At 50.7% G+C, this 26,140-nt stretch overlaps 1 protein-coding gene across 2 annotated transcripts in view; it reads right to left on the bottom strand.

Moving 5' to 3' along the window:
- Positions 1–2,805: 2,805 nt before the first annotated feature.
- The window catches only part of ANGPT4 (angiopoietin 4), a 47,969-nt gene continuing 24,634 nt past the window's right edge, over positions 2,806–26,140 (bottom strand). Inside the window, exons 2-10 of one of the 2 annotated variants that reach the window (XM_065921763.1) lie at positions 22,750–22,905; positions 21,086–21,207; positions 18,161–18,393; positions 16,424–16,474; positions 14,022–14,137; positions 11,967–12,068; positions 10,326–10,492; positions 4,915–5,045; positions 2,806–3,968 (exon numbers count right to left, since the gene is read on the bottom strand). In XM_065921763.1, the coding sequence (XP_065777835.1) occupies positions 3,808–3,968; positions 4,915–5,045; positions 10,326–10,492; positions 11,967–12,068; positions 14,022–14,137; positions 16,424–16,474; positions 18,161–18,393; positions 21,086–21,207; positions 22,750–22,905 (1,239 nt within the window). In that variant the 3' untranslated portion in view covers positions 2,806–3,807. The remainder of the gene's footprint in view (positions 3,969–4,914; positions 5,046–10,325; positions 10,493–11,966; positions 12,069–14,021; positions 14,138–16,423; positions 16,475–18,160; positions 18,394–21,085; positions 21,208–22,749; positions 22,906–26,140) is intronic. The other variant, XM_065921765.1, reaches the window with a different exon arrangement.

The following is a 26,140-nucleotide window of genomic DNA, read 5'->3' as shown; positions in this document are numbered from 1 at the left end:
GGACACTGTGGTGGTGGTGGTGGTGGGTACAGTCTGCAGAAAGGGGACAAATATCCCTTTCTACCGAAACAAACCATCCTGATGCTGGCCACTCTACTGCACCCAGGGCCACCTCGTACCCCACCCGTGGTTGCTGTCTCTAGGCTGTGCACAGTGAACTCTCTTCCCCAGTGTGGAAACTGCCTTTGCTGGAAACATGCAGAGATCTCGGGAACAATGTGTTCTCCCTGCCTGGCTCCATGGGGATTTACCAGACGCCAGTGGGAAAGACAGAATAGTCTTGGAAAATTTTCCAGAAGGTTCATTCAGCCTTTGATATAGGTGGAGAGGACACCACTCCAGCCTTTTTGTGGTTGATGCCAAGATGCCTCCAGAGAGCTCTGGACAAGGAAGGCAACTGAAAGATGCAAGTGCACTGGAGGTGGTATTGGCTGAGCTGCTTGGATGACTCTTTCCCTCTCTGAGCTCTAAATTCTTCATCACTACGATGGGCAGAATGCTGGTCTGATGCAGAGAGAGGTGACAAGGCTTCTACGTAGGAACCTGCAGATGTAGGTATCCTTGCAGTTTCTGCAAGCAGTGGCTTCAGGAGACCCAGCCAAGGCCAAGGCCATGTCAGCCAGGCCCCAGGACCCTGTGCACCCAGAGTCCTTTAGCTGTTCATGTCTGCAGCTGTGCTGAGTCAGTGTTGCTGTCTTTTAGGCATCCACAGGTGCTCTGTCCTTATAGCACAGATGGGAACAGTAAAGGTTCAGAGGGCCAGGGGCGCTGCTCCAGGGGCAGAGGTGGGACTGTGGACTAGGGTCTGACACCTCTGGGCAGGACACAACAGTGTCCTTGATAGTCTGGGACAAACCGGGGATTACCTGGAGCCCGAGGGACAGGCCTTGGGGGCACGGAGGCTGGGAGAAGGGGCAGGGATAGAGATGAGCTATGGGAATCTGCAAGAGGGAAGGAGAAAAAGTGAACCCCTGTTCTTGACTACCCAGCATCCCTGCTTCCTGAAGCGGCTCCTCATTTTCTCCAAGGCCAATCTAATGCCCTGGAGGGGACTGACCTCAGTCCCTGGTTCCAGGCATGATCGTGTGACCCAGGTTCGGTCAACCAGAATCACAGTGGTAAGTGCAAGGATGGTCACAGGATGAATCCTGGCTGGAAAGAATCCTGCCCTTGTTGGAATCACTGGGACAGGAGAGCTTTCTGGCTGAGGGATGTTAAGCAGGCAGAACACAAGCCTACGGTTGCTGGAGCCATCTGTCAGAAGAGAACCTGATGGAGAATGAGGTCAGCAGGAAGGATGACAGGCCTGAGAGGTGAGGAGCGACATCATTTGAGCACCTGGATCTAACCACACCTGAATCTATCACTAGACTCCCTGTATGTGAGTCAATCCACTCCTCGGGATAAGTTTTCTGTCCCCTGCACTTGAGAATCCTGGCACAGAGAAGGAAGGAAAGTTAAAAAGGAAGGATGAACATTTTAAAGAATAGATATATGAGGGTTACCCCAATTGGCTTCTTGGCATTTTTAGACAACTGGAGTGCAGGTAGGGATTGGAGCCTTCACCCCACCCAGAGGAGCTCTGTTCCTGGGGCTCCCAGCAGTGCCTATACACTTGCAGTAAAAAAAAAAAAAAAAAAAAAAAAAAAAAATTGCTGTAGCTACAAAAATAAAGCACTTACCATCCCTAGGTCCAGGAGAAGGGGTGGCATGTACTACTAGGGCCGATTTCTCCACCCCATTCACTTCTTTGGGAACTAACATCTATTAGGCACCTGCTTTCTGCTGGGCTCTGCTAAGAGGCTGAAAGACATGGTCTCATTTCCTCCTGCCCCGGCACAGTGAGGAGGGAGTATCACCATCTCCATCTCACAGACCAGATGATGGAGACCTTGAGAGGCCGGACCACCGGTTTCAAGATCAAGAACCGGAGCAGTTCTGTCTGACTCCAAAGTCCTGCCCAGAGCACCACGCTGCGTACAGTAAATGCTAAATAAAGGCTCACTTAGCAAATGCTGGATAAGGTGGTGTCACCCTTCTGGACTACAACCTGCCCCTAGGTACTTTTCCCTCCTGCCTGAAATGTCACCATTAGCAACCACACCCTTTGGTTTCCCTGAAGGAGATCAGCACTAATCTGTGCTGGATTGTCTCAGGGGATTGGTGGAGGTGGGAGCTGGGGCAGAGCCAGGCGGGACGAAGGTGCCCTATTTCCACCGCACAGCATCATGCAGGAGAAAATCCTTCTGAAGATAGAGGGATGTCCGGGTGGGAGGGCAGGTTGGTCCTGGCTAGGCCCAGGTGTTGGCTGAGGACGACATGTCTTCAGTGGCCACATCAGGATTGAGGTGGGTGACACAGTAATGGGAGTGGGTGGCAGAGTGGCCGTGGCCCCTTTCTGCTCCTGTCCTCTGAAAGAAGCTCATGAAGAGCCCCTGGTAGCCCAGACTCAGCAAAGCCCAGTCTCCATGGAAAACTGCAGTGTCGCTCTTGGATGAGAGAGGAGGAGACTAGGAGTTCTGGCTTGGAGGCAGGAAGGATCTGGACCCAGCGATTGGTGTCCTGCTCAAGGCAGAGTGGGCAGTCCCCAAGAGTCCCTAAACTTGAGAGCTGGCATGAGCTGGGGACACAAGAAGGGTGGAGGGCAGCCCCAGCCAGAAAACTGGCTTCCTAGGGCCAGAGAAGCCTTGGCGCACTTAGTTCTAAGACCAAAGACTTAGTTCTAGACTTTTTCCGTGACAGCATGTCTGTTTTAACCCAAAGCCTCCTTCCAGTTGTTTTTAGAGGCTGTCTGAAAATGTCATGGTGGCCCTCATCGCTGAAAATGGTGAAAACAGCTGGGGCGGGGGGGGGATGGGGCCTGGGGTTTAACTCATGACTTGGGAGAACCAATTTTCTCTAAGGGCATCCACAGCCCCAGGAGATGCTCTGGGATAATCAGGTCCCATTTTCAAATTAGTAAATTTGGGGAAAGCAGCCCACTCTAGCCCTTTCATGGGCGGTCACAAAGCACATGACCACATTGATGGCTCTGACAAGGCCTGCAGCTAAAAATGCCTGTCTACACTGATTTAACCTGGGGTTTCCCTCCCTCGTTAGACCACAGGTACCTTTATTCTCGCTGGAACATATTCTAGAACATTCTAGGGGTAAAGGAGTACCTCTTAGATCTCCTGGAGCTCCTGAGAAACCTTGTCTGAGCTTTAGATGCTGGGGCCTAGGAGTGATGGACAGTGTGGGTGCAAATGGCGATTCCCGTTATAGGGGGTCACAGTTCCTTCTGTCTCAAACAGAAAGTTTAAGGATGTTCAAGGACGTGAGAAAGCTTAGAACAAGAGATGGCCTACCCAACAACCCGGGGACAGAATCTGGGCCTCCTCCTGGGTGGTTTCCTCCTATAAATACCTTCCCACCTGCTTGAGATTCCACCACTAGCTGCATATTCCTTTGCAGAGCCCAGTTAAATCTGTTCTCTGCTATGCAGTATCTCATTCAGAATACTGCAACCCTCAGGCAGGCAGGAGGGCCCTGCAGGAGGCAGGAGGGCCCTGCAGGAGGCAGGAGGGAAGAGGAAAAAGGGACACTGATGAGGCAGGAACCGCCAAATGTCCACCATTTCACAACTCGAGGGGAAAAGGGCAGGAGGTGACTCTTCTGGACTCCTGGGGCAAGGAGGGCTGGCTCAGGGGACCCCCAGGCTGTCCGGGACAAGGTCCTGGCATTGTGTCCTGTGTTCGAGTCCAGCTTGTCCAGGGGATACCAAGGCCAGGTCCTCCCGTGGGACCAGCCTCCAGGCGTGGCTGTCCCTTAGACGCCCAATGGACGCACCATCATGCGAGTGGCGCGCAGCGAGTAGCTGGGACCCTTGAAGTAGTGCCAGCGGATGCCGTTCATCTTGCGCAGGTGGTGGCCGACCGGGTAGTAGATGCCGTTGAGGTTTGAGAGGCCACAGGCGTCAAACCACCACCCTGGTGGAGGCGAGAGGAAGAGGCTTTAGGGAGGTGGGGACGCAGTCAATAGGGTGAGGGCAGCCCCCCCCCCCCAGATGAATCAGGGCTGCTGGTCCCTGAGAGAAGCCAGCTTGCTGAGGGTGGGTTGGGTGGGAATGGGCGGGAGATCCCCAGACCCTCTCCTCAGCCTGGGGCCTCCAGAGGCTGGGAGCTTGGGTCCGTCTCTCTGATGTCTCTGACTATCTTTGCTCCCTGTGACCCTGCCTTTCTGGGTCTCTCTGCCTCTCACCCAGTTTTCATCTGTCTTTCGTGGATGAAATGTGGTCTTTGTTTCTCTCTCCAACTTTCACTCTGTACCTACCCCTGTCCCTTTGCAGCGCTGTGTCCACCTCTCTGTCTGTCTGTCTTGGTTTCTCTCTCACCTCCATCTGTCCCTGTCTCTGTGTCTCCGGAGGTCCCCTCCGATCTCTGTCCCTTTCATTCCATCTCTCACATCCCATCTCCCGTCTCTGACATCGCTCCCTGCAAAAAACACTGCCTGAGTCAGAGTTGGTGGGCAGCTGCCCCTCTGCCCCCCACCCAGGTCTCCCTCCTCCTGATCCTGCTTGGCCTGGAGGAGGGTTGGGGGGGAGTCTCAGATCTGGGGTTGGAGCAGATTAGGCACTCTACCCCCCTAGGGTGCACCCTGGTCCCCACCATCAGTGCTGCTCCGAGGTCTCAGCGGAGAACTGGAGGTGCCCGCTTTAGGGGGCGGTGAGACCCTGGAGGGGACCTTAAGGACTCAGTGGAAGCAGGGGAGTTTGGATGAGGTACAGCCAGGCCAGCCCGCGAGTGAGTGAGACCCTGACCTGTACCCACTTCTTGATGGCACCTGGCTGCACAAAGACCCAAGTGGGGAGGGGATGAGGGTGTTCGACCAGGTGAGCCTTTGTGGAGGCATGGGTTCACCCCATCTTGCACCCACCTCCAGACATCAACTGGGCACACTTGCAGAGGCAGTTGTCGTTGTCTGCGTCGAGTGTGCTGAAGCTGGTGCTCTGGAGGATCAGGCTGCTCTGGTGCCCTGCTGAGCCAGTGTACCCACTCAGAGAAAGCCTGGAGGCCACCCGGAGGTGGTGATGGGAGAGAGGCCCAGAGTCAGGTTGGGGCTGGTTGAGGAAGGGGCTCCCCTCTGGTTGTCCTGGGAAGGGAGCCCCATCCTGGGATGCGGGACCATCTCCCCTCCTGGATTTCCCTCCCTGCCTGCTGCCTCCAGGGACAGAGTCCCCATGTGTGCCAGGACCCTCTCAGCTGGACCTGAGTCTTGGACAGTTGTGAGAGTGATCATGATAATGATAATAGTATTAATGAGGACCATGGCTAACACTTATTGAACATCGACTATGTGCCAGGCATTGTTTAACTCACTCTTGCTTAATCCTCACCATACCCTAAAACTCCTGTTTTACAGAAGAGGAAACAGAGCTCCCGAGAGCCAAAGGAGCCTACCCCAAGTGGCCTGACTTGGGAGCTGTGTGCCTTCCCTCCCCAGCTGACCATCCTGCATCCCCAGCCCTGTCACACCTCCTCACACTCATCCTCCAGCCCCCACTTCCAGGAAGACTTCCTTGACCACACCAGCCCACATGGATCAGGCCCCAAGGCACCCCAACACCTGTGACTTCGACCCTTGCAGCCAGCTGGGGAGGGTTTCTATTTATCAGGCTACAAGACCCTGGCAGGCACCTTGAGGCCTGTGTGGTGATTACAACCATGAGCTTTGGGGACAAAATGGCTGGATTCAAATCCCAGCTCTGCTGCTCACCAGCTGCATGCTCTTGGGCAGATTTCTTCACCTCTCAGCTTCAGCTTCTTCATTTTTTTAAAACGGTAATGATAGCATATTAACCGTCATTGTGAGGAGGTGACCTCAGCATGTGACGAGCATGGAGCAGTGCTGGCACACGCTAGGTGCCCAGCACGTTCGGGGCTTGTTGTTATCCGTCCTGTCCTGTCCATGTGTTTCCAGCCCGGGGCGCGCGGCTGGCACAGGCTTCCACTGAGCCTGACTGAAGACAGTGCTGGGGGCTTGTAGCGGGGGAGGGGCTCCACTGACAGCTGCGGCGGGAGCCACTTGGGAGCAATCAAGAAAGTCTTCCGGGTGGAGGCAAATGGATACCAGGTCCAGCCAGGGCAGTTCAGGGGAGCTCAGGGGAGTTCCCCAGGGTAGGGCCTGCAAGATGCCCACAGAGGGATCCAGAGGGAAGGTGGTGCCTGGGCATGTGGCCTAGCTCAGTCCTGGTACCTCCCACCCATGGAGTCTGCCTGCGGAGAGGGCAGGGCCAACTCAATGCAGGCAGTCATGAAGCCTCAACTATGCCCTTAAATATATCACCCTGGGCTCGCATGATTGGTGTTGCAAACCCCCTTCCAAGAGGCCCAGCTAGCCAGGGCCTCCCTGGGGTGTGAACAGGCTGGCCGGCCCACCTGCTCATATGGTCCCAGCTTCTTGTGACTGCTGATGGCTCCTCTTAAGGGCTCAGACATGTCACTTCACGGCCAGGCCTGGGACTCAGGCTGAGGTTGGGGGTCATGTCTAGTCTGGGGCTGCGTGAAATCAGTGTTGGACAAAGCCAAATGATCTCATGAGGTCATTCAGCAGCATCAGCCCCTTACTGGGCCCAAGTCCTCAGCCTCCATTCCCCTCTCCTCTGGGAGCCAGCAGGGGGATCTGCAATCTCTAGGGGACCCTCAAGTCATGGGCCAGGAAACCCCACTTGACCCATGTTTCAGATACATTTTGAACATATTCATGGCGAAGGCCTGGGGAATGCAAACAAACACATGAGTCCTTGGACATCCCCAAGCGAGATACCGAAGGGGTGTGAGCCTGTGTGTCTGAGGTCGTGAGCATTTGGATGTGCGTCTTTGGGCCTGCGTGTGTATGTGTGCTTGTGTTTTGAGTTTGTGCAGCATTATCTATGGTGGGTCCGAGTGCGTGCTCTGAAATCTGTCTGTGGCTGGGGTTGTGCATGTGTTTATCTGCAAGGGTTTCTCTGAGGCATGTTTGCACAGGTGCCTGGTTGCCTGCCTGTGCTGGTTTGGGTGGCTATGGCACCTGTATGAGTCTCTGTGCTCTGAAGGTCCACGTATGTACCCCAGGGGTGTGGTGAGCCCCTCCGTACGAGCATGTGTGTCTGTGCGTGTCCCTACGCACCTCTGTGTGTATCTTGCGCTTGTGCCGGGTCTGGGTGTGTGGGCACCTCGGGGAGGCCTGTGCCTACTTCAGTGCGTGCTGCGCCTTGTCAGGGCCTCCCTCACCCCGCTCCATGGCTACTTCTCTGCAGGCTTCTGCATGCACCCCAGCTGGGCTCCGGAGGGTCCCCATCACTGTATCTGACATATAAGGGTGCCCCTCTTGCCCACGTCCCAGCTGCTGACCACCAGGCTTCCCTGCCTCCGGGCTTCCCTCAGAGGATCCTTCTCATCTTACCAGGCAGCTGAATCTGGACAGTTGGGGCCCAGGGACCAGCATCTGTTTCTGTCACTTTCCCCTATCCCTTCTCTGGCAGTTTCCAGGCCCCTCTGTGTTTTCCAGGACCTTCCAAACTGTTCCTGAATGAGCAGGGCCTATTCTTTAGGATCCCAGCAGCCTTTGAAAGAGCATGGCTTAAGTTTAAGGTTTCCATGGCCAGCTAGATGGCAACTCTTCTGTCTTTTTTTTCCCCCAGAATATCCCTGCTGCCTGGGGTGTCCTCTCTATCCTCTCTTTGCCTGGAGAATGCCTACTCTTCATAGGCATCACCTCCTCCAGGGAGCCCTCCTTGATAGCACAAGTGTCTCTATACTCCTGTGCTGCCCCCTTAGGCAACTCCTATACTCCTGGGGGTGTGGGAAGACACACTCATCCCAAGATACACACGACATACTGGCCTGTGAACAACTTTGAGGGGTAGAGCGCAGGTCTGATTTTTCTCCAAATGACCAAGGTCAGCCCACACTTAGCACAGGGCAAGTGTTCAATATATTGTTGTTATTATTTTGGGGTCTGCAAAGGGTGAAGTAGATGTGGGCCCTTTGAGACCTGAGAGTAATGGGCAGGGAGCTTCTCCGGGTCTCAGATAAAAAGTCAGAGGCAGCACATCAAATTCACATAGGAGAGCACAGCAAGTGGTTCCAAATTTAACATAAATGTGAACGTTTGTATAAACGGACATAAATAACTGAGATATACATAGATGTAGAGGTACTGTATTTCTGTCTTTGGATATATTGCTTATATATCTCTAACATTTACTTAACACTTACCATATGCTAGGTGTTTTCCCACAGGTTATCTCAATTATGACATGGATAGTGTGTTTTACTGAGGCACAGAGAGGTAAGTAACTTGTTTAAGGTCATGAATCTGACAAGTGAAAGAGTCAGGGTTCAGACCCCGGGCAATCTGGCTCTAGGGCCATGTTCTTTAGCACAATGAGATATAATATTTTCCTGATATTTCTTCCCTAAGAAAAATGGCAGATCATGGACTTGGGGCCACAGAAGCTGCTGCCCCAGAATTGGGTCATGGAGATGAAATGAAGTTTAACTGTTACATGTGTAGGAAAGGGAGTGAGCCCCCACTTCCTATTATGCACTTACTATGTCCCAGGCACTGGGGATGGGAACAGCAGTGAACTCGCACAAAGCAGGCCAGCAAAGTGTGTGAAGGGATGGCTTGGGAACAATAATTGTAATATAATAGTATAATATTATTTGTTGAATGTTTACCAAGTGCTGGTGTTAATGCTTCATGTGTAGTGTCTCATTCAAGCTTCACAGCACTTTGAGGTGTGTACACTTTGGGTACCCATTTCATAGATGAGACAGTAGAGGGAGCGACTTGCTCAGGGTCCCTCAGGGAGATAAGGATAAAGCCAGGATTTAAGCCTTGACTTTGGTGGTCAGTGGCTTAAAGAGAGGTCAGCCGGGTGTTGTGGCTACTCACTGGTCAGCTCGAGGAGTCAGGGGGCATTCCGCTCAGCCAGCCTAGCCCAGACCTGGGGATGTCTCATTTAGCTCCAGACCTTACACTTTAGGAAAGAGCAGTATCAGATTGGGTTGAGTCCCATAAAGATGGATGTCAGAGGCAGCCAACTGGAGGAACCAGGAAAATTTCACAGAAAGAGGGTTTGGGGGCACATCACTGAGAGGTCGTCAGAGGGGGAACGAGGCATATACAGTGCAAGGGGTCAGAGTCATCAGCAATTCTTTGGAAGGAAGTGGCTTCCCATTAATGGAAGCATTCCAACATGGTTGGATGATGACCTTGACTGTGGAGGAGGTTCTAGCATCATGTGAAAAACCAGATGACATGTGAGGTCCCTTGTGGCCCAGGAGCATGAGTCTATGAATTTAATTCCGTCCTGGTTCCAAGATAGCTTATCTTTAATATCCTCGAGTTTTTCAGAGACATAACAAGATGGAGGAGAAACACAATTTTTGGCAGCAAAAATGAGTTCAAAACCAGGCCCTCCTTACCTTGTAACTCTGAGCAGTTCCTACATCACTAAAGCAGGTATAGCAACCCTTACCTCCGAAGGTTATGTGTGCGTGTGTGCTTAGTCACTCAGTCGTGTCTGACTCTCTGCGACCCCATGGACTGTAGCCAGGCTCCTCTGCCCATGGTGGGTCTCCAGGCAAGAATACTGGAGTGGGTTTCCATGCCTTCCTCCAGGGGACCTTCCTGACCCAGGGACCGAACCCAGGCCTCCTGCATTTCAAGCAGATTCTTTACCATCTGAGCCACCGGAGAAGCCCTCAAAACGTTATAGGGAGGAGTAAATGGAGTTATGTGCCTGGAACATAGTAGGTGCTCAAGAAATGCTCATTTCTTTTTCCGAATGGGACCAAGAACCCAGGCTGAGGGGGATGGTGGGAGAGCTTGATGATTTTATAAGTTGCTCACATTTAAGCCCATCCTGTGGTACAGAGGTACGGAGAAGCTGACTTGACTCGCCTGAGTTCACACAGCGAGCTGGAGAGAGCGAGAACGAGCCTAGGTCTCTCACTTCCCAGCCCGGAGACCTTTCCACTTCACTCATGGCATAGGACAGGCTGGGAACATCACCTCCCTGATTCCAGGCCTGTGCAAAATGACTGACTCGGAGTGACTGACCTTGGAAGGCCCCTTCCCGCTCCTGGCACGGCAGCGTCAGCGGCATTCTTTCCACCCCACCCAGTGGCCGGGCTGTGCTGAGTGCTAACCAGCCGCCTCCCGAGCCCATGACGCGCGCCCAGATGGGGGACAGATGGCAGGAACAGGAGACGCCCAGGGACTGACCCCTGGTGCAGACTCCATAGCCACTAGCCCAGGGTCCCCCGCCCGCCCACCAGCCTGGGCCCCAAGCCCACCTGTAGAGCTGCCCCTCGCTGCCCAGCTGGAAGTGCTCATACTGGGAGAAGGCCTCGTTGCCTTCCCAATCTTGCAGCTCCACTCGCAGAGAGTAGTTTCCCCTCCTGGTGAGCTGGTACACCACTTCATTGCCTAACCAGTACTCTCCGGCTGGGTTGCCAAAGCCCTAGGGAAGGGGAGAATGGGGGTGGGTTGCATGCAGAGGACAGAGGCTACGCCTCTGGTTAAGGATCTGGGCTGGGCCGGGCTCTGGGGACACTCACCCAAAGCCACTTTGCTAAACGACCAAGTTCATAAAGAATAGTGTGGGCAGGCCTAAGGGTGGAGCTCCCCAACTTCTAGAGTAAAAAGACTAAGACTTTTGTAAATGTAAAAATCTGTTAAAAGCAATTGAAAGCACATTTCTATGAAGTTCAAGAACAGGCCAAAAAAAGTCTGTGGTGGTAGAAGTCAGAATAACCACTACTTTGGGGGTGTCTTGACTTGGAGGGGACACAAGGAGGTTTTCTGGGGTGCTGGGAATGTTGCATATCTATCTTTGAATGGTGGTCACATGGGTGAATACATATTCACTGAAAAGTCACTGAATCTTACTTACACTTAGGATTTGTGCACAGAAATGCATGTATATTAAATCTCAATTAAAAACTAACTAAAAACTTAAATCAGCTTCATACATGGTAGAGCAAACTTTGTTCGGTGACATGGCAGCCACTGCAAACTTTCAGTAACAGAAATGTAAAATGAAGAGCATTGAGGTGGAAAGTATCCCAGGGTGACAAGTATGCAACACCCTTAGCCAGGACGGTAATTCAGCACTAAGGAGAGGGCATACCTAAGCCCCACTCCCCCTTTTAGAACCACTGATCAGTCTAATGATTTATAGTCAGCACCCTTTTGTGTATTTCTGCTTCTGAGCACCCTATTTCTTTTTGCCATTTGAATGATCCTTTAAAACCCAACTGGTTCAAGAACACTCATTGCTTAATTTGGTATTCATTTTCAAGTATTTATCAAAAGGACAGCAAGCAGACACACACAAAATAGTGTTGTTATATTTCCGTGTGAGTATCTTTATCTATTTATTTTGCTCTTAAAAACTTTAAGAGCTTTTAAGTCAGCTCGCCAAAAATCCTTTACTCAAAATTTAATTAAAAAGTTGGAAGACAATCAGATATTATCCCTCATCTTGTAGAATGCATGGGGTCTTTGAGCCAGCAATTCTGCATTAAAAAATCTCTCCTGCAAATGTAGTCATGTATGTGTGTTAAGACAAAGACATTCATTTAAGCAGTGCATCCAGGGGTGGGCAGCAGACGTTACTTTTTTCTGTTCCATTTTTTGGTATTCTTTAAAATTTTTCCAGCAATGTGTATCTTCTGCAAAAACTAAAATAAAATGAAAGCTAAACTTTCATTTTTAGGATATATGTCAGGACTTGCAAAAAGAAGGTTCAATTTTGGGTGTTGGAGTCCCTGACAGTAAATGTGTGCTGGCCAAACCTGTTTAAAGGGAGTTGGTTTAGGCAGGCTGATTTTTTTTCTGAGAAGGGTTGAGGGCAAACCAGATGCCTGCCCACACCCCAAGCCCTGCCCCAGGTTTCAGGACTGACAAGATCCTCCCCAGGGCAGTAATGTTACCTGTTTGTAATCTGTCCAGTTCCGTTGGAAATTCACGTTGCCATTCTCACGACGCTGAATGACGGTCCACCCACCTCCGCTGGTCTCCATGTCACAGAACACCTGGAGAGAATTGAAAAAGTGGGGAATTCGAAGTCCCTGGAGGTAGCCAGAAGCCAGGTCTGGGCCAGCCTGAGGGTCATCTGACTGACAGAACATCACAAAGCAAGCAGTGAGCTAGGTGGTCAAGGGCATCGCACAGATCCAGGCCCAGACCCTTCCTCTCTTCATTTGTCCACCGAAGATGCCAATACCTTCATCTTTTTGTGCCTTAGGTTTTCATCTGCACACTGGAATTGTGAGAATTAGATGAGTCATCCATCTAAAGAACAGAACTCAGTAATTGGAGGCTTTTTATTCACTATTATTGCAGGGTTCCTTTAAGAATGAAATGCCAAGAGGTATAAAGTGCTTGATATATGGTGTAGACTCAGGAAATGTTATTACAGAGGTTCTCTGGTGGCCTAGTGGTTAGGATTCAGTGCTTTTATTATGGAGGCCTGGGTTCAATCCCTGGTTGGGGAACCATTCTGCACGCCATGCGGTCGGGACAAGATACAAAAAAAAAATGTTATTACATTTGGTGGACAAATGTTTTTCTGAGTACTTACTAGGTAGCAGACTCCATTCAAGGCATGGAGAATGTAAATATGGATAAGACAAAGAGTTCATTCTTTTGAAGAGCTTACCATCCATTGCAATCACATCTTTCAGTTTAACTTTTGTTTACATATTATTTTTTCAGCCAGTTCAGTAGATTTCAATGTTTGATGAAGACATACTTGGTGTCTAGTCCCATACTATTAATAGACAAATCAGAAACAAATGAGAGATAAATCAACCCCTAGGGCTGGTTTGATCTGGAGGAAGCTAGCAGACTGATACAGCTAGCAGGTCTGATATAACTGGCAGACTACTGAATATGAACATCTGGGCAGCTACAAGATGAGTTCCCAAGAAAGAGTCAGGGGCAGCCCTGGAAGGCTGCCCAGGGGAAGTGGCATTGGAACAAAGCTTTGGATGTTGATATGCCTGCCAGATAGAGATGAGTGGAAATAGCATTTCCAGTGGAGGAGGGGAATAGCTGGAAGAGAGGTTCTGAGATGTTAAAGGTCTGTTCAGGAGAGAAGACAGTGGTATGTGTTGTGAGGCTAGCAGAGGCTGCAGGAAGGGAAACTGAGGTCCAGAGAGGGGAACGTACTTGCTCAAGGCGAATGAGTCAAAAGTAAAGCTGAAGTTTGAGCCCAGATCTCTTACCTCCCAGGCGAGCTCTTCCCTCTCTATCAGTGTTCCCAAATTTCAGCTATTCACACTTCCCAAATTCCACAATAGCTGAATTCAACTTAATTTCATATAAAATATTTACTTTAAAAGTGGTGTCTTTTTTCACTTAAGTAAATACTTAGACTGAATGCATCTTAGAAAGGATATCTTATTAGTACCATGAAAGGAAAACTAGTAACACTTGCCTTTATTCAGATAATTATAAAACTATATATAATAAAACAAAATAGTGTTATAAAATTCTAGCTAGAAATTGAAGGCCTGATTTCTTTTTGTTAAAAGGGGGTTCAGCAGGTGTGTGAGAACTGTTAAAGATAATCTGAGCCATTCTTCTCGATATACTCAGCAAGGTTGAAAGAAAACTGAAAAGGGATTATGAAGTGGAAGATGGGCTAGTTGTTCCTTAAACTCTTCCACTTCTGGGTTTGGCCCCCAAACCCTCCCTCCTGACATCCACATTTTGCCTTGACTACCCTCCCTCCACACATTTGATAACTGGTCCTCAAAGTTCAGGGTCTTCGTCAGCCCCAGTCCCTAATATCCCACATGGAACAAGCTAGAAAATATCTGCTTTAACCGCATGATCTGACCCCTCACTGGGTCACCCCTACCTTCTCTAGGATCTCAGATATTGGACAAGGCTGAAGTGAATGTGGGGAGCAGGTGGGGGTGAGCAGGGGCCTTTTGGCTCAGCACCCTGTGATAGCCTCAGTCCCCAAGGAGCCCCCTAACCTTTCTCGGCTCTGCCACACTGGCCACATGGATGGTGTAGATGCCACTGGCACTGGCCCCAAAGCGCTGGATCTCTGCACAGTCCTGGAACACCTGTTCAACTGCCTTCATGGAGGCTGCAATGAGACAAGGTGAAAACAATTAGCAGAGAGCAAAACGCTTCCCAGGTGGCTCAGTAGCAAAGAATCCGCCTGCCAATGCAGAGACATAGGAGATTCAGGTTCGATCCCTGGGTTGGGAAGATTCCCTGGAGAATGGCAACCCACTCCAGTATTCTTGCCTGGAAAATCCCATGGGCAGAGGAGCCTATAGACTATAGTCCATGATGTCACAAAGAGTCGGACACGACTGAGCATGCATGTACATTGATGAAGGTGGATGTGCCTTTGTGATAAATAATTCACCTGCCAATGCAGGAGATGCGGTTTGATCCTTGGGTCAGGAAGATCCCTTTAGAAAACTTATGAAATTTTGCTTAGCTAAAAATTTATGACAAATTTTGATTCTGCTTATTTGACTTAGTATGAATAGAATGGTATATTTCTAATTTAAAAGAAAACAGACACACAACAAGCAACAAAGGTTTACTGTATAGCACAGGAAACTATAATCAATATCTTGTAATATTCTATAATGGAAAATAATCTGAAAAATTATATATGTGTATATGTATAACTGAATCATCTTACTGTATACCTAAAACACTGTAAGTCAACTATACTTCAATAAAATATATTATTACAAATTTTTTTTAAAAGAAGGAAATAGTAACCCACTCCAGTATTCTTGCCTGGAAAATCCCATGGCCAGAAGAGCCTGGCGGGCTACAGTCCATGGGGTTGCAAAGAGTCAGACATGACTGACTGATCAACTAAATAACAAAGTGAGACGGAAGGGGCCAAGTGGGCACTCCTGCATGCTCTGTGCCAGGTTCTGGGCTGCGAGATGTTGGGGACACAGAATGTATCAGGCCCGGGGAGGTTTCCTAGAGGAGCTGACAGTTAGCTGGGACCTGGACGAGGAGCAGGGACTGCCCAGGTGTAGACGGAGGATCGTCTCAGGCAGCAGGAACAGCACAGGCGCAGGCTCTGATGTGGGAACAGGACTGGTGTGTGCTGGGGTTGGGGTGTGGTGAGGGGAATTTGGGGCTTCCCAGGTGGTGCTAGTGGTAAATAACCCGCCTGCCAATGCAGGAGATGTAAGAGATGTGGGTTCAATCTCTGAGTGGGAAGATCTCCAGCATTCTTGCCTGGAGAATCCCATGGACAGAGAAGCCTGGCAGGCTACAGTCCATGGGGTTACAAACAGTTGGACAGGACTGAACTGACTTAGCATGCGCGCGCGCGCACACATGCACACACGCGCACACACACACACGGGGAATTTGCCTGAGGCCACAGAGAGGAGATGACTCACCCTGATCTCAGACCTGAGGCCACAGGGAGCTCTGGCTGTTTGATGAACTAGAAAGTGTCGTCAAGGAAGGAGAGACGAGTCTTGAGATTTCAGTCTTGAACATGGGGCTGAGGAGCATAGACTGTGGCTAGGAAGAGTGCTCTGGCCAGAGTGGAGGACAGAAACTGGGAGGGATGAGACTCAAAGCAGGAAGGCCAGAGATGAGGCTGTTACAGTCTTTCAGGACAGGTAACTGGGGCTCCAGCTCCACTGAGGTACTTCTCCATTTCATAAACCAGAAAACTGAGGCCCAAGAGTGAGGTAACTGGCGCAAGGACTCTCGACTGGGTCGGGTGGGAAGGGATGAGTAGGGCTTACCTTCTCTCTGGGTCTCACTGGGCAGTTGTCCTTAGAGCTCCCTCGGGGTAGGTGGCCCAGGGTCCCCGCCATAGTCCACTCTACCAGCATCTCCTAGGTGGGCCCCTCCCCTACATTTTGCTTTCCCTAGGAACTGATCATTGGCCTTAAAAGAGGATATTAATTTAATGGCCAAATTCCACCAGGGCTCTGGGTGCCTCTAGGCTTAGCACAAAAAAAGTGACTATTGGTAAATAAACTATTCAAATCCCCTCTCTGGCTCCTTTTGTGGAATCCAATTAGAGCTTTGGGCTATGAATTCACCAGAATCCAATTTTTGGGTAGGTGGGTATCCAGTAATGTTAATCAGTCAGTCTTGTCTGACTCTTTGCGACCCCAAGGATGTAGCCCGCCAGGCTCCTCTGTCCATGGAATTCTCCAGGCAAGAATACTGGAGTGGGTAGCCATTTCCTTCTCCGAGGAATCTTCCTGACCCAGGGATCTAACCCATGTCTCCCACATTTCGGGGAGATCGTTTAATGTCTGAGTCACTAAGTTTAAGGTGGGTATCCATGGACAGGGCTAAAGTTCCAGATGGATAGGTATCCTGACCAGAGATGAACCAGGAAGCTACCAAGTGTGTGACTTACTGTTTTTGGCTTCATACGTGAACTTCAATCCTGGATCTTGGAGCTGAGGCCCTGTTGAAAGGAGGCTATTATTCCCAGATCGCAAATGAAGAGACAAAAGCCCTCAATCCATCCCAGTCTGTGCAAAAACATTCCCTGGACAGGATCTCCATGGTCTCACTGGCCAGGCCCCTGGTCCCTGGGGAAGGGAAGCAGACACTGGGCCACAACTGGAGACTGGGTTGGCAGGGAGCCTGTGGGGTGAGGTGTTGGCTCCAGTCCCCATTCCTTTGGCTGAGCTACAAGATGAATTTAGGCAGCCTCATTGCCACGGCTCTATGCACAAGCCAGTGATGGGTTCAGGTCACTGTTAATCTCATGGTATGGACGGTATCCACCTCTCTTGCCTGTGGCTACCTCAAAACTTTTCAAACCTCCACCTCGTGGGGGTGCCCAGCTCAGATGGCGCTATGGTACTGTCCTCTGTCTCCACATTGCTGCCAGCCACAGTGTCTGGAATCCATCATTATTGTTCAACTCCTGTGCCTTAAAGGCTTTCCAACTTCCCCCTATGGTGACCCAGCAGCGGTAGGAACCCTTCCCCTTTCTCTCACCACCCATTCTCCCCTCCCTGGTTCCAATCACGCTTCCTAAAAGTTAGTCCCTAGGAAATGAGTTAGTCCCACCCTGTTCAAAACTTTCCTGTGACTCCCTGCAGCCCTCAGATTGAAGTCCCCTCTCCTGCACATAGCGTTTTAGGCTTTCCATTGTCTGGAAAAGACCCTGAAGCTGGGAAAGATTGAAGGCAGGAGGAGAAGGGATGACAGAGGATGAGATGGTTGGATGGCATCAGCGACTCAATGGGTATGCGCCTGAGCAAACTCCGAGGGATGGTGAAGGACAGGGAAGCCTGGTGTGTTGCTATCCATGGGGTGGCAGATTTAGACACAGCTGAGCAATTAAACAAGTCTGGAAACCTCAGGAACACTGCTAGCAGGGCACCTAGCACATAACCAGGCACTTAACAAATATGCATTTCTTCCTCCTTCCCTCAGAGACCCACAGAGGGGGCTAGCTTTTTTTTTTGGCAAGAGACATTTGTGGAACTATGCTGTTCACTGCTGTACCCCCAGCACTCAGCACTGAGCTGGCTCAGTAAGTGCTTGTTGACTGAGTGACTGACCCTGGAACTGAGTGATTGAAGTCGGCCCCATTAGAAGTGGGGGCTGGGGAGAAGGCCCAGCCTTTGTCCTTAGGAAACTGATCCAGAGGTGCGTCTCTGCTTCTGTTTGGCCGTCTTGGTTTAGGGGGCAAGAGAAGTCCTTGGGGGGTGGGGTGGGGCAGAATCCAACCTCTCCATTCTGTAGACAGGGAAACTGAGGCCTGGGGATGAGGGGGCAAGCCCAAGCAAGCGGGGATGGAGGGTGGATCCTGGAATCCCCAAGTTGTCAGTCTGGGCTGGTGGTGTCCTTCTTATCATCACCGCCATTGAACAGATGGGGAAAGGGAGACCAAGAGAAGGATGGGGCATGCTCAAGGTCACTCATGGAGTCAGGAGAGTCTGGATTGGCTCCTCTTAGGACTCTGGTTGTTGTCACCATGATGACTACTCTTTGTCATTTCCGTTTCATGGGTAGGGGTGGGGATGGTCCTTCCTGCAGTGGCTGCCAGAACAAGCGTGAAAGGGCAGGAGGGTAAGCAGGGTCTCCCTCCCTTCTGCTGCCCTCCGCCCGCACCCCGGGTGCCCCGGTCGCTCACCCGGGCCCTGGGCTATGATGCGCATCAGGCGCTGCACCGACTGGAGCAGCTGGTGCTGCTGGCGCTGCAGGACGCTGGAGTTAATGCTGGCGGCGCGCAGGGTGCTCTCGAGGCCGGCTAGGGCGCCGCTCTGGCGGCCTAGCAGGAGCCGCAGCTTCTCCTTCTCTCCGCGGAGGCTATCCAGCTCCGCCTGCTGCTGCGTCTCCAGGGCTTGCACCCGCGTCTCCAGCGCGCTGCGGGGAGGGGAGAGGGCGCACAGGGGTGAACCCGCCGCCCCCAGTGTGCCGTCACACTCAAGGGCTTTCCCCTGGGTCCGCACCGAGGCTGAGAGGGAGCGTCCCGCCTTAGGGTTCCACATCGGGAAGGTCCGTGCCCACGGATAGCAGAGTGAGGAAGGGAGGAAAGAGAAACCTGGCTCTGGAGTAAAATGCCTCAGGGTCCAGTAGAGGAAACAGGTGGGGTGGGGGACACACCCGCAACCCGGTAGCCGTGATCAAATCCCAAATATGTGTGTCCTTTGACCTAGCAGTCCACTCACCGCAGACAGCCTGCGGGGGGCATGGGCAAGAATGTCCTTTGGGGGAGTCGGCTGTAATAGGGAAAAACAAAACAGCCAAAATGCACAACAGCCAGGAGTGGCTGAGGCTGTTCTGTTCTGGTTTCCCTGGAAATGATCTGGAGCGGTTCTGAAGAGCAAGGAGGCTAAGCACAGTTTTGCAGAAGGGGAAAGAGGCCAGGGACTCGGAGTGGCCCATCACTGCCCGTAGTCTAACCCTGCATGTGAGAAGTTAAAAGAGGAAGAAAAAGGTATGAAGGTAAATGTAGAGGGATACTTGGGAGCTTATAGGAAGAGGCGTGGATAGACATATGGAAGGACATGATGGGACCTGTGTTTATAGAGAATGTGAAAGAAAATCTACTAAGTGTTGGTACTTCTGTGGTGCCGGTTTGAGCAGATGGAAATGAAAAGGAAGGGGTGGGTGGAGGGGGCCAACTTTCCCTTTCATTTTGTACAAGTGTCTATTGTCTGAGGATATAATAAGCATGAGGCATTTTTGTAATGAGTTTTTATAAAAAGAAAGAAATTTTTGACTCAGCTTTTGCACTTCTGGCATTTTATCCTACAGATTTGTTCACATGTGTGTTCAATAAGGGATGGGAGTGATATTCATAGCACCATGTGTTGGAATCATAAAAGACTGGAACAACCTCAGTATCCACTAATTGGGCCCTGGGAAATATATCTGGGGACAGGCGTTCAGTGGAACATTATGCAGCTGGAGAAAAGAATGCCCAAGTGTGTCATGTAGTTATGGAACCATCTCCAGGATAATTGGGGAAAAAAAAAAAGAAAATATCATCATGCCAAAGAATAGTATGTTCCACTTGGGTTTAAAAGGGTTAAAAAGGGGACTATGCATACATATTTGCCTCTGCTGCCAGTGGGTGGGTAGCTGAGAGATGAGGCAGGAGGGAGATATTTTCTTATGCACAAGGTTATGCCAACCATTCTCCAGAGTAAGAAAATGAGTCCAGCCAGGGCCGGAGGAATTTCCCTGGACCCCAGATTATGCCTCAGAAAGAGAGAGGATGTGGGCACACCTGGATTCTAGAATTTTAGCTGTCTCCATGGGCCAAGTGTGTATTGATGACACCCTCCATCTTCACTGGTTTCTGTGTGTGGTGGTCGCTCAATCGTGTCCAACTCTTTGTGATCCCATGGACTGTAGCCTGTCAGGCTTCTCCATCCATGGGATTTTCCAGGCAAGAATACTGAAGTGGGTTGCCATTTCCTTCTCCAGGGGGTCTTCCCGACCCAGGGACTGAACTCTGGTCTCCTGCATTGTGGGCAAACTCTACCATTTGAGCCACCAGGGAAACCCACTGCTGACTTGCTGGTTTCTAGGCACTTTAATTCAGTTCCGAGCGCTGGGTAGTGTCCCAGCGCTCCCCACTTCCCTTGGGATGGGGAGTAAGAATAAGGAGGTACACAAACTATCATTAATGGTCCCCAGATCACAGGGAGTTTGAGGATCCTTGTGTCCGTATCTTGACTCAGCGTATGAGCAACAATAACGTCTCATTCTGTACATGGGCCTGTGACTGCTTACCTGTGTGGGTTCTGCTTTCTCCACCAACCTGAGCTTGGCAGTTTTTTCTCCACTCAGCTCGAAACTGAGATGAAATCAGCTTCAGAGGTCCATGTCTCTGCCTTATCTGTACCCCAGGACTCTTTGTAATTTAAAGGGTGTTCCCTTTGTGTTTATTTGCTTATAAATGCTGAGACTCTCTGCTAATACAGATAAGAAACATATCACTGTGGTTGTTTCTGGGAAGGAGAGGAGTTGGTAGGTGACATTATATTTATTTATTTCCAGATATGTAGATCAAATTAAGGTGTACAGGGTGAATTGTATGGTATGTAATGGTAGTTCAGGAAAGTTGTTAAAATCTATAAAATAAATAAAGGAAGATAGAAAAGAAGGAAAGAAAGAGATAGAGAGAGAAAGAAGAGAGGAAGAATCAGGGTGTCCCGAGCCCCAGGAAAATGCCTGTCTCCTATCCCCACTCAGGACAGGGTGGCCAGGCCTCAGCCAAGCCCCAGTGTTGACCTTCACTCTCAACTTTAGCCTGATCTCCTACCCTGGTTTCAGGCCTTGCCCTAGCCCTGGCCACGACCCAGCTCTAGCTCCAGCCCTAGTGCCCCTCGCTGCGGTCTTCAGGCCTCTACCTCTGGCCCTAGCCCCCATCCTGGGCACTAGCTCAAGTCCACCTTTTGATCTTGCCCCCTTGCCGCCCAGTGGAGCCCAGCTCGGGCTGGTTCTGGTGCTCACCCGGATGCCCAGCCCACCTGGGTGCCAGCCCAGCCCTGGAGCTCAGCCCGGTCCCTGCCCCGTGTCAGGGCACCAGGGTGCCAGCGCCCACCTGTTGTGGCCCTGCAGCCGGTGGAGCTCATTGTCCTGCAGCAGCAGCTGCTTCTCCAGCTTGTTGGTGGACAGTGAGGTCTCCAGCAGCTGGATCTCCATCCGTGATGTCTGGTTCAGGAACTGCCCCGACAAGGGAGGTGGAGATAGGGAGCTTTGTAATAAGCCCTGCAGGATCCCTGCCCAGCAGCCACACACATGACCTCAGGCCCTGCCATCCCAGAAACGTGCTGGCCTATTTACACCCTCTCAGTGTTTCATTCACTCACTCACTCATAGACCCTAATATTGTGGTCCTTTCTTTCATTCTGCCTTGTGTCTGGAAATTCTTTCCCAACCTGTGCACGAACCATGACACCTAACTAGGCTTGTCATTATCTTAAATTTTCTCTTCCCCATCCCTGTTCATGGCAGTTCCATTCCTCCTGCCATGTATGTGGGAGGAGTCACCCTTGACCCCCCCCACCCCAAAAGCTAATCCATCAGCAATTAGATATTTGCTCCACCTTCCAAATGGTTACATGACCACTCTCCTGCTCCTCCATGCCCCGCTTGGCCCTGACCTCCTTCTCTCACCCTGTGTCCTGTGCTGGCCTCTTCACAGGGCTCCCTGTCCCTGACCGTGTCCTCTATAGGCCACTGTCTGCTTGGTAGTCTGGGGTAGACTTTTAAAATGCAGCCCCTCAGCTCAAAATCCTCCTGTGGCTCCCACCTCACATGGACCGGCAAAACACTGTAATGCCATCTACCCCCATCACCTCTGACATTGACTGAACAGTATCCCTGGGTCACTCCAGCCATACTGGCCTCCTTGATGCTCCTGGAGCTTGCCAGATCTGTTCCACCTCCAGGCCTTTGCACATACGAGCAGTTTGTGCTTCCCCTGTTGGGAAGGCTGTTCTAGTAAGCCTGGCCCCAACCCTACCTTCCCAGGAGTGCCTTCCTGGTTGTATTGTCTAAGCTTGCAACTTGTCCCTCTCGCCAGTCCTGGCACACACTCTCCACCGGTCATCTCATCCTTGCTACTTTCTCCCTAGCACTATCACTGTCTCATACACATGTTATTTATCCTGTTTGTTTTCTTGGTGCTCATTAGAAGGAAGCTCCAGGGGGGGTACAGATGCATACCTATTTTATTTACTGCTGTAAACTAGAACCAGGCATCTCCAACAGTGCTTGGCACATAGTAAGGTTTAAGAAACACGCGGTCCTTTCTTAGCTGTCTTTTCAGCCATTCATTTACTCACCTTCTCACTTATACTCACTATACTCACTTCTCACTTCCTTCCTCCCTTTCTGCTGCTCCCCGTGGCCTCCTCTTTCAGAGATGTTGTCCCCCTAAGGTCTAATAAACAGGTCTAATTTGTTATCCACATTTTCCTGAAGTACTGTGAGCCCCCGAGGGCAGGTGTGTGCTGCTGAATCCCAGCTCAGGCCAGATACTGGAATCACAGAGGCAGAAGAGCCAAACCCAGTGTCCCCCCTCATCCTGCTCTGGGCTCACGGCCTGGTGGGAGACAGTTCTGTGATGGGGTCATCAGGGGCTGCAAGGTCAGAGGAGGCTCTGACCTTCCCCAGGGACAAGGGTCAAAGCAGATGACTAGGGCTATGAGCCAGCCTGGCCTGCCACGGTGCCCCCAGTGCCACCCCCTCACCCTGTAGTACCTGAGCCTCCACACTGGTCAGCTTGCGGGTCTGGGCGGTGGTGTGGGTCAGGAGACTGGTGCCCAGCTCCAGCATGGTGGCTGTCTGGTTCTGGACCAAGTGCTGCTGAGCCTGTGCCAGCTCCAACCTCAGGTTCTTCTGGATGTACCTTTCCAGCTGTGAGGAGACAGACAGTGTGCGGGGTCATGGGTAAGGGCTAGGGGAAGCTTCCTGTCCCTTCCATATATCCCCTGGAAGGACATAGAGCAACTGGGGGAGGCCTTGATGCCAGGTCAGGCTGCCATCACCTCTTGCTTACTCTATTTGTTGCTTCCTCCTCAACCTCTCTGCCTCCATCCTTGTCCCATACACAGCCCATTCTCCGCTCAGCAGCCAGAGGGATCCTGTTAAACTGAAGTCAGATCACACTTCTCCTCCATTCAGGACTCTCCCAGGGTTCCTATCTCACCAAAGTCTTTCACGGAAAAGTCAGGGAGGAAAAGCCAAAGTCTTCCCTGACTGCAGGTGCTTTTATGACCTGCCTCCTGCTACCACTGTGGTTTCCTCTCCTAGTCTCTCTCACTCCACTCCAGACACCTTGCCTCTGTGACACCCTTCCAACACAGCAAGCATGCACCTGCCTCAGGGCCTTTGCACATGCTATTCCCTCTCACTGGATCCTACCACCCCACACCATCTACAAGGCTCACTCCCTCATGTCATTTCAGTTCTCTTCCAACCCCTTATCATGCCCCAACTTTGTATTACATGTTTATTTGTTTATTGCCTTTTAAAACTTGCCCTTGACACGTCAATGCCATGAAACCAGGAGCTTGGTCTTGCTCTCAACTTTATCTCCATATCTAGCACAGTGCTTAGCATACAGTGGGTGTTAAAAAAAAAAATGTGTCCAATGAGTCACTAAGAGGGGAAGCAGCAATTGTCATTATAGTCCCCAACGTCATGCACATGACCCAGCTTCTTAGGACTGAGCCAACAGCGGGAAGAGGGGATGAATCTTTCCCTATACTGGAGTTTGCAAGTCCATCCATCAAACCAGACTTTTATTTTCTGGCCCCCTCCGTCTGTGAAATGGAGATGAACTGGCCAGTCTCCAAGGGTCCTCCCTGCTTAGATATCTTGGGATCTGACACGCTAATGTTCATTTCTTTGACAGGGCTGCTCTTTTTCCCAAGAGCAGGAGAAGCGGGTCTGGCATGAGACCAGGTCAAATTGCAAAGGTGAACAGCGTGTTCTCAGGGCTCAGTGCCTGAGGACAGAAAGCCGGTGCCCCTCCTCCACCCCCTCTCCATTGGGCATATTTGCTGGCCTTTCGCCACCATCTCCATCACCCAGCTCTGGCTCCTTCCCACCCCGTCACTCAGCCCTCCAGGAGGTCCAACAGGGCAGCTCCCAGGGTCCCTGGGAGGACTGGTGCTTCCCAGGGAGAGGGGGTGACCTTGGCTGGGGGTCAGGCTTCAGCTGTTTCTTCCTTAGTCTCTTCACCTCTCTTCCATCTCAATTGTCTGCTCCCATACCTCCCTCACCTCCGTGCTTTCTAAGGGGCGTGGCTCGTTGTAGTGCAATGTCAAATCCTGAAGGGGGCGCAAGTGGTGTCGATCAGAGCCTTGCTTCTTAAAGCGCGTCCTTGGGGCAAGCATCACCAGGGAGCTTGTGAGAAATGCAAGTTTCTAGGTCCCAGATCCAGACCTACAGAATCAGAAATTCTGGGGAGAGACTCAGCCAACTGATGTTCGCTCAAGTGGAGAGGTCACAAAGGGGACTTGAGGAGCAGGGAGATAAGTGTGTCTGAACTTCTCAAGCCTTTGTCCGTTTGACCACTTCTTTCCTCTCCGGCCCCAACCTCTGCAACAGGCAAATGGGTCCAAGGGTCCCTAGCTAAAAATTAAAGAAAAAAAATATCCTTGACTCCACAGATCCCCTCTATCTGTGCCTTCAATTTCTTTGCTCACTCCCAAACAACATAACTTCTTGAACAAATTATCTCCATTTTTTCCTTCCTCTCTATGCTTACCTTTAAAAAAATAATATTATTATGGTGTTCTTCACACACACACACACATTCACACAGCATAAATAATAATATAATAAAATCTGTGTATTTACTACACTCAAGAAAAAAATACAACCCATATGGTTGAATCCTGTGCACCCCTGACCTGTCCCCAGCCCTGGAGAGACACTTTAACACACTTTGTTGTAACTGTCTTTGACAAGGGTGGTCAGCAGACACTTCTCTGTCCTCAGCTTACTCTCCGTCTCAGCAGTAGTGACCCATATGGCCACTCTCTTCTTCTGGAAGTACTTCCCAGGTATACCCACCCCTAGTTTTCATTCTCCCCTTCCTATTCCTTCCCCCTCCCCTCCCATCACCCCCTATCTAATTGCTTTTTCAGGTTTCTTGGGGACTCTCATGCCCTAGTCCTGGGCATTCTCTCTGTAGGTCACAGGTGCCTAATGGGGGACCACAGGGCCTATGAAGAGAATGCAGGGGGTCCATGAACTTGGGTGAAAGAATAATTACATTTTTCTTTTTTGTTCACTAACCTGTATTAAAAATTTGGCATTTCCTTCAATTACGAGCCAAGGTCCCAAATCATAACACTGTTAGCTGATCCTGCAACTGGGCTTCCCCATAGCTCAGTTGGTAAAGAATCTGCCTACAATGCAGGAGACCCCAGGAACTGAGAAGATCTGCTGGGGAAGGAATAGACTACTCACTTCAGTATTCTTGGGTTTCCCTGGTAGCTCATATGGTAAGAGTCCACTTGCAATATAGGAGACCTGGGTTCGATCCCTGGGTTGGGAAGATTCCCTGGAGAAGGGAAAGGCTACCCACTCTAGTATTCTGTCCTGGAGAATTCCAAGGACTGTATAGTCCATGGGGTCGCAAAGAGTTGGACACAACTGAGCGGCTTTCACTTTCAATTATGAGCAGAGATTCCAAATCGTAACACTGTTAGCTGATCCTGCAAATTCATTACCAACAGAAATCACAAATATTTCCTATCACAGCATAGATATTAGAGTGTCAAAAAATACTGATCATGACTTCAGAATAATGGACATTCTCAAACCCACCACTGGGTAATGTTACAACTACAGCACATTATAATCACAATGTCACTAGGTGTTCTTATTTTATGCATTTGAAAGCAATATTCTGGACTTCTCTGGTGGTAGAGTGGATAAGAATCTGCCTGCCAATAAAGGGGACATGGGTTCGATCCCTGGCCCAGGAAGATTCCACATGCTGCAGAGCAACTAAGCCCGTGTACCCCAACTACTGAGCCTGCAAGCTCTAGGGTCCACAAGCCACAAGTACCGAGCCTTCGTGCTGCAAGTACTGAAGCCTGTGCGCCTAGAGCCCGTGCTCTGCAATAAGAAAAAC

Source organism: Muntiacus reevesi, chromosome 2 (genome assembly GCF_963930625.1).
Source record: "Muntiacus reevesi chromosome 2, mMunRee1.1, whole genome shotgun sequence".
NCBI lineage: Eukaryota > Metazoa > Chordata > Mammalia > Artiodactyla > Cervidae > Muntiacus > Muntiacus reevesi.
The sequence above is the reverse complement of the archived record's forward strand: the minus strand, read 5'-3'. Positions and strand labels throughout refer to the sequence as shown.